Raw genomic sequence first — 8,132 nt, 5'->3', positions numbered from 1 at the left:
TGCTGGGCCAGCATGTGTATGAAAAGAATGACAGGCACTCATAGATGAGAGAGGGAGCGGTGATCCACAGGGCAGCCCCACCCTCCAGGATCAGATTTCCTCCAACTAGAAACAGGACTCATTGCTCACACACAGAAAACTCTAGAAGACCTCATATGTATGTGTTGGAGTCTCTGCTAACAGGAGTTTTAAGTTTGTCCTCATACAACCTTTTGTATGATGTATGAAAACACTGAACTTTCACTGATTGTTTTATGTTTCTGAACAGGAGATATTACTTTGCTGATAAGAGAGAATACCAGGAATGCTGACACAAAAATAGTAGATAATGAGTAAGTGCCAGGTCTGTGTAGCCTTTGTGAATATTGTCCGTCGGACCTGACTGCTCAGACACTGTTGGGAAAGACTGCTGGCGTCTCGAAGATGAGCAGGTGGCAAATACCTCAATGTTACTCAAGTATTTAGAGACATGCAGCCATAGGAAGGGTCAACTTTCTGCTTAGACAACAGCCCAAACAGTCAATAATTGTTAATATTTCATCATGTTTTTGTCTTGACAGTGGATAAATGAACTGTTAATTTCAGTTAACACCAAATACAGTAGTGTTTGTGCTGGTAACTTGAGACACCAGTGTTATCCCTATGACAAACAGGGCCTACCAGCTGTTACATACTGGAGAATAAGACAGTGGGAGTCAGGTGCATTATAAGCTAAAGGCCAGGATATTCAGGGACCACTGAAACCTCTTAACATCTTCACCAGTGTGAGTCTGGATGCACCGAATCAATGCAGAGAAAAAGATGCTGCTCTTGCTCCTGTGGGTTATGCTTCCATTAGTCTTGATGGAGCCCGGAACCCGAGATAACGGCTCTAATCTACTTTGAAGGAATTAATGCTGGGAGTCGAAGATGACGAGCTGAACCGAGAACACAAGCTGACTACAAGAGATGCTGTACTCAAACCAAACAAAACATGAAACACTAAAACTGCTTTGATTGTCTCGGTAGAGAACAGCAGAGAATAAATGAGTCGGGAAGCTTTTCTGGGTGCTTCAGCTCAGTCTATGAAAAAAAGACATTATGAGGATAGGTGTGTCACTGTGTTGTTACAGCTGCTTTAGAGGCTCTGTTTTCTCAGGAAGCTTCCAGCTTAAGAGTAACTAGACCTTTAATGTGTACTAATATTCTGTCCAAGGTAAAACTGTAAGGCATATAACATAGACTTAAATGACATTTTGAGTTGACTGTTTCTGGGCTTGTTGGTTGTGTCTCTTGAGTTCAGTGAACTTGAGATCAACCCACACTCACCGCCTCAACAAAGTAGTTGAGTTTTTAAATGTATTAATAAATAGTAACTAATGAAAGTTGATCAAATCAGACTTTTGGCAAGATGTCAGGGAATGGATTTGATGTCTGGGCTTTAGTTTTAGGTTTCTAAATTTTCATACAGACAGGACTAACTTAAGAGAAGAGAAAATTTAAAAGCTAGTATTAAAAAAATGCCTTAATCATGTTCAGAATATTTCAAAAATCACATGAGAGTGTTCAGGGAAAACTTGAGTTTGATTTAAGTGTTTCACCTACATCTAAAAATTAGAAAATGTATATTTAAAGCAGGTTAAATCACAAATATGCAGATATAAAATACACTGTAGAGCCGCTGAGTTAAGTTTAGTGCACGTTAACTGTTTCCTACTTGAAGAAACTACACGTATGGTCTCTTAAGGTCGGTCAGTCAAGAAGCTGTCAGTCACCCTGTGGTTTCAACCAACGTGTGTGCGCCATCTAGAGGTTAATCTATAAAACAACTGATATCCCTCGTCCTCATGTTGTTCTGCTTTGAAGACTGGGAGACACGAAATTACTTTATAATGCACTTCAGTAGAAGTTTTTTTTTTTTTACCAGTGAAGATAAATTTATTTTCAGAATTCCATTAAATGTGATAAAATTTACATTTCCAGTCTGCTTTAATGAACATCTGTTGATATTCACACTATCATCTTGAATAATTTTCCACTTTTATTTCAGGAGACAGTAACATACACAGACATCTGGTACAATACAACCCTAACAGACACATTCATTCACATTTTTTTACACAGAACGTCAAGTATATAGATCACAACATCACCATCACACTGAAGAGGTAAGAGGTGGAAGAACTGATTTAACCCCCTGTTATCCAGCAAGTGCGTCTGTCTGTCCCCTATCAGGGAATATTTTGAATAGTTTATCTATAATCACTGTCATTTTAGGGGAAAAGGAACAGCTCTTCCACTCTTTGTTGCAGCTTTAAAGTATGTGCAAGTACAACACCTGATTGGGGTCCACTGGATTTAACCACAACACGATTATGTAGCGATCTGTAAGTGCTTTGCAATGGGCTGACAGACAGTGATGCTACATTTGAAGAAAAAAAAAAGTACATTTTTGGGGCATCTCGGAAGAGTCAAGTATTGTGTTTGTAAATAGATGAGCCAAAAATTCAACCCAATGACATGGACATTTGTGCAGGGCATGGAATGTTTAGGGGCACGTAAACACGGAGGAATAAAATGAGGTTACACAACTGAGGCAGACATTCAGAACCAGGGCCTTTAAACTGCACTATGTTGCACTGCACTGGGGTTTGGATATCTGGGCGAGAGACTAAGGGGTGACAAACTCATTCTTCAAGGGTCCTGAAGGAGTTCTGCATGTCCTCCAGCAGCTGGGCGAACTCCGCTTTGATCTTAGCTTCACCATCCTTCACAGGGTCCTACAAGAATTAACAAAAACAAAGATTTTCATCAGCAGGAATGGGTTTTCATTTTAACTGATGTCCATTTACACTTTAAATATTTGACACAAAAAGAGGAAGAATGGTGTACCTTAAACTTCATGGAACTGATTTTATAAAGGGTCTCTCCCATGTGCTCCCTGATCATGGCCCAGGTGATTTTGTTATCGCTTTGTGCTGTAGACTCCACAGCGTGTCGAGCCATGTCGTAAAAAGCGATCATGTTTGAGAGGATGCCAACCGTTTTGTAGAAGGGGCAGAACCTTTGTGCAAACACAAAATGCAAAAATGTGTGGGACTTGTTTGGGTCAAAAATAACTTGCTTCCTTTCTGTCTCCAACTCTGAACTACTTCTGTTTATACTAAATTGTATACTGCACATAAGGCGCAGGAGCCTTCAGAGCTTGTAAAAATACATGTTGTATTAAATGGGTTTATTCCTCACCTGTCATAGGGGGTATAACCATTCTGCTGCAGAAAGTCATCCTTAATGAGCTTTGCAACTTCTAGAGTGATTTTATCTGTTTCAGCAAGAGAAGCCTGTGAACAGAAAACAAGTAATAGATAGATGCATTGATTGACTTGCTGTAAGATATGCAAATAAATTGCAAAATGTCTGGAAATATTTGTTTCATCTGGATCTTATTGGTGAGTCACCAACTGTAACAGACATTATATCAAGCTGACCTCCATTTTGCCAAAAGACAATGAACAAAAATGTCAAAAAAGTGAGATCAAGTGCCAAACACTGCAGGTTAGAGGTTTTTTATTTACAGTCTGCTGTCAGATGACGCATCTTTCAGTAAACGAGCTAAATGAACTCTTTGAAAATTCCCAGGTCAAAGATTGTAGGAGTGCTAATACACTTAAAACTGGCCTCACCTTGCCTACAAGCTGCACGATTTCTGCCAGGTCTTCCTCCTCCTGAAGAATCTCTTTGGCTTTAGTACGCAGAGGAACAAACTCTGGGAAATGTTTGTCATAATATTCATCCAGTGCTCTTGTGTACTTGCTGTAGCTAATCAGCCAGTTTACAGATGGGAAGTGCTTCCTCTGAGCCAGCTTTTTGTCCAATCCCCAGAACACCTTAAAAAAAGAAAATGAAAAAAGAGTGAAATCACTGAATAGCCAGAGACAGAAATATTGACAGCAAAGTTTAAACATCACTGAATGTCGGGATCAAGAGCTGTTGCCCATCACTCACCTGTACAATGCCCAATGTTGCTGATGTGACAGGGTCTGAGAAATCTCCACCAGGGGGAGACACACTAAGAGGAATATACAGGATTTAAGGAGCAGTTGAAGAAGTGATCATTCTCCTCCTTAAGACTCCACTTTCTTGTCTCATATAAAAAAATGATGTTTCGAGTCACTGAGGCTTATTGTGAGCTGACAACCTTAAAAAGACTTTGTATTTTCCACAAGTCTTAAAAACAACACTGAAAATGGGACTGATTTAATCTTTAAGAGGTCAAGACAACCGAAATAGTGCACGTGATTTACTGCTATCAACTATTCAATGTAAAATAATAGTACAAAGAGCTTTCAAAACCTTGACGGATGACAGGTAGAGAAAGAAAATGATAAATCCAAATCAAGAAGTTTTCTAAGTTGACTTTCATTGTAACTGAAGTTAACTGGTTAAACAACAGCAGAAAACCAAGTTTAGAAACTTGGTCTACGTTACAAACATGCAGATAAGTAGTGCTTTAAGTTACAGAAAATTTAGCAGTTGTAGTTAGTGTACGGAACTCAAGCACTTCAACAATCAAAACCACCAGCATTTTATTTCATTGCTTGTGTTGCAAGCCACCTCCTGATTTGACAAAGTAAATGCTTCTGTGACAAAAAATGCTTATATGACCAACTTACGCTCCTACGATGCTGACACTTCCCTCCCTCTCAGGATTTCCAAGACACTTGACGCGTCCAGCGCGCTCATAGAAGGAGGCGAGCCTGGCACCCAGGTAAGCCGGATATCCACTGTCTGCAGACATAAACATGAACTGAAGTAATATGTTCATAAAGAGCTGTTCAATCACAAACCAACCACATCATGTAATTTCCCCTCAGGATCAATACAGTATTTCTGATTCTGACATCCGTCCTTGACCTACCAGCAGGCATTTCAGCTAATCTTCCAGAGATTTCTCTGAGAGCTTCAGCCCAACGAGACGTCGAGTCAGCCATCATGCTCACATTGTAGCCCATATCTCTGAAGTACTCTGACAGCGTGATTCCTGCAGAGGACGAAAATGATAGTCACAGTGGTATTTCATGTTTTTTGGCTGTTCATGAATGACACAAGTTGGAGGATTAACTTTGATGTTTCATGTAAAATTCAAACCAGCTATGTTTTAGCTCACAAAATGATTAACAAGACCAACTGCCTTCAGTGTTTCCTGTTAGTACCTGTGTAAATAGAGGCCTCTCTGGCAGCCACAGGCATATTGGATGTATTTGCAACCAGAGCTGTTCTCTTCATGATGCTCTCCACCTTTCCATCCACTTCCATAGTAAGCTGTGATGCAAGAGCAATGATGTTGTCAGAGAGTTAACACCTTACTTTAGATATTTTGCTCTGAAAAATTACATTCTATTGTTCAAATGATCTTGTTGCCATTTGGTGGTTTTTATTACTTAGAAGAAGCAGAAATAGAGATCTTACAAAGTGAAACCTTTTCCCTCTTCCACTTACCTCTGGGAAATCCCTCAGCACCTCAGACATCTCATTACCACGCTCACCACAACCAACGTAAATGATGACATCACTGTTGGAGTACTTGGACAGCGACTGTGAGATCACGGTTTTTCCACATCCAAAGGCCCCTGGTATAGCAGTGGTGCCACCCTGCACACAACTTTACAGCACCAAAGACAGTCGTTTCAATTGCAGCTTTCAGGCTAGATTCACATACAATACAATAAGCTGCTTCAAACGTGACTGGTCACTCACTGATGACTCACAGAGACAGGAGTCTATAATGCTGTACTAAAAAGCTACTCACGGAAAAAGTGCATCCAGAACTCTCTGACCAGTTAGCAGCGGGTGGTTAGCTGGTAGCTTCTCGGTGACAGGGCGCACTTGTCGTACCGGCCACACCTGCACCATGGTGAACTTCTCCTTCACACTTTCAAACTCGAGCTCCAAAACCACGTCCTAAATGCAAAAATATCAAAAAGTCACAGAAATGTTGACCCCACAAGAGTGTCAAGCTTCTGAATTTAAGACTCACAGAGATGTCATAGTTTCCTGGTGGGGCGAGGTAGGTCACAGTACCTCTGTTGCGAGGTGGAAGCATCAACTTGTGCTTAATAAGTGAGTTTTCAAACACCATGCCATATATGTCACCACCTGTCACATGACTGCCAACCTGAAGAGGAGAACAAGCAGAATTAGGCCCAACAGCTGCTGCAGAAACACTCAAACCCACAACACTTTTTTTTTTTTTCTAAATTTTTTACCCGGAGACTCTGGCTAGGGGAGAATTCCCACTTGCTGTCTCTGTTAAGAGCCCCGATGTTTACTCCTCTGGGGATGTAGATACTTTGTGTGAGGTCATTGATATCTTTCAGTGGACGCTGGATACCATCAAAGATAGAGCCCATGATTCCTGGTCCGAGCTCAACAGAGAGGGGTTTTCCAGTTCTAAGGACAGGGTCGCCTACAGACACGCCAGCTTTGGGGATCCAGTTAGGGGACACAACAAATGTAATAAACTCACCAAAACCAGGCCTTGACATGTGTAGTCAAAAGTTTTAAAAAGGTATAACAAAAGTTAGAAGGATACATGTCTCCTCGTAGACTTGGATAGTTGCCATGTCTCCCTCCAAACGGATGATTTCTCCTACCAGCTCACTGTGACCAACACGAACTAGCTCGTACATGGCTGCTCCTGCCATGGCAGTTGCTGTCACCACTGTTGGAAAGGAATTGTTGGATAGTAAAATCACATAAAGGCCTTTATCAAGAAATTGTTGCCTCAGTTGTTTATGATCACAAGATTTACCATCAAGAAGAAGACTTTTAAAATCAAAATGAATCTAAGGGATGAGAAATATGATAAAATTGTACCTGGAGTTGGGGTAAATGTGTGTATGTTCAGAGATTTTTTCACAATGGGCAATGTTGCAACTTTAGGGAAGAATTGTATAACTTGAATATAACATTTTGGGATTAGTTCTTACTTAGTTTAATGGAGTTACTAAGAGTGTAAAGTGCTCTAGTAGAAAATCTTCTATATCGAGTCAAATCATACAATAAGTGTGATTATCAATGTTTTAAGGTCACAAGTGACAACAAGTCAGACCTGGCCCAGAAACACCGTGCACATATCCAAACTGGCTTTCTCGCTCCTCATCCCGGATCTTTGGAAGTTTTGATGTATCCATCTTGTTAGTTTTTGTCAGAAATCCCTAGAAAGGAAACAAACAAACAAATATGGATCTTGCCAAGCCTTGTAGATTATATTTCATCAAGACAAACGATTAACAAAGCTGAACACAGACAAAACATGGCTACTTCATATCAGCTAACAGTAAACCAGGCTACAGTTACAGACTGGACACTAATTTTCCTGATTTCGTTTCTTTTCACGCGACAGTTTTTAAGAGCTTCATACAACACATCAGAAAACTATGACGGTGCTCTCTGCGAAATGAATGGCAGTGTCAAGTAACTAGCTATCTTGGTGTATGCTGTGTTACTTTGTACGGACTCCTCTTTCACTCGGACAGAAAGATGAATTAAAGTAAGCGGCCGCGATTCATTTTTAGGCGAATTTTAGTTTGACAGATGGTAGTACAATGTTTGTAGCCGCACACGAGCAAAGCTGATTTGTACGTGTACGCGCACTGGTCAGGTTACTAGCTAGCAAATACAAGCTACCATCAACAGCATCAGATACAGGTAAAGCTAAATCCAGCTCTTGTCAAGTGGTTACAAGTCCACAGCAAGAAAAAAATAGTTCAAATGCAGTAAATACAAAAACAAACTATATCATCACCTTGTCTCAAAATGCAGTTGTCCAGGTTTCTCTTACGTAGCAAGCTGAGGAGGAGCTTCACTGTGCTAATCACCTGCCAGACACCACCGGACTGTCACGGGAAGAAAACATCTCCATTGTGGCGCAACCAACGTCCTCAGTTCTGATGTCCTTGCTTGCGTTTTCTCTACGTGGAGCCAAGATGGCGTACGAAGCGAGACAGTTTCCTATGAGCCGTAAACTTCCGCCAGTTTACTGACACTCATAGGGTGCGTTACCGACCTCTGCTGGAAATAAATCAAAGGTTCGCTTTAAAGCAGAGACTTTTTCCGTTATCCTTTAATTTTATCGGGAATTAAGACTCCTT

At 40.7% G+C, this 8,132-nt stretch overlaps 1 protein-coding gene across 1 annotated transcript; it reads right to left on the bottom strand.

The window, feature by feature from the left end:
• Positions 1 to 2,002: 2,002 nt before the first annotated feature.
• On the bottom strand, positions 2,003 to 7,963 carry LOC141792088 (V-type proton ATPase catalytic subunit A-like). Its single transcript, XM_074672875.1, has 15 exons — positions 7,787 to 7,963; positions 7,091 to 7,196; positions 6,572 to 6,700; positions 6,246 to 6,460; positions 6,017 to 6,154; positions 5,789 to 5,940; positions 5,479 to 5,641; positions 5,193 to 5,301; positions 4,898 to 5,020; positions 4,653 to 4,767; positions 3,985 to 4,048; positions 3,663 to 3,866; positions 3,226 to 3,320; positions 2,872 to 3,043; positions 2,003 to 2,759 (listed from the first exon to the last, which is right to left on the bottom strand). The coding sequence occupies exons 2-15, from the start codon at positions 7,170 to 7,172 to the stop codon at positions 2,667 to 2,669; spliced, it is 1,854 nt and encodes a 617-aa protein (XP_074528976.1). The 5' UTR covers positions 7,173 to 7,196; positions 7,787 to 7,963; the 3' UTR covers positions 2,003 to 2,666.
• Between the last annotated feature and the right edge of the window lie 169 nt (positions 7,964 to 8,132).

This window comes from Halichoeres trimaculatus, unplaced genomic scaffold, assembly GCF_033239565.1.
Source record: "Halichoeres trimaculatus isolate MK-OKI-2021-1 unplaced genomic scaffold, fHalTri1.1 fHalTri1_scaffold_6, whole genome shotgun sequence".
Lineage (NCBI taxonomy): Eukaryota > Metazoa > Chordata > Actinopteri > Labriformes > Labridae > Halichoeres > Halichoeres trimaculatus.
Note: the sequence above shows the minus strand (reverse complement) of the source record. Positions and strands in the feature narration are given on the sequence as shown.

Excerpts from the sequence above, each read along its gene's own strand:
- LOC141792088 (XM_074672875.1), bottom strand. The coding sequence starts at position 7,172 with ATGGATACATCAAAACTTCCAAAGATCCGGGATGAGGAGCGAGAAAGC. Across the intron at positions 5,302-5,478 it reads TGCTGAGGGATTTCCCAGAG|CTTACTATGGAAGTGGATGG; the intron begins GTAAGTGGAAGA and ends CTTGCATCACAG. Across the intron at positions 3,044-3,225 it reads GGTTATACCCCCTATGACAG|GTTCTGCCCCTTCTACAAAA; the intron begins GTGAGGAATAAA and ends GTTTGCACAAAG.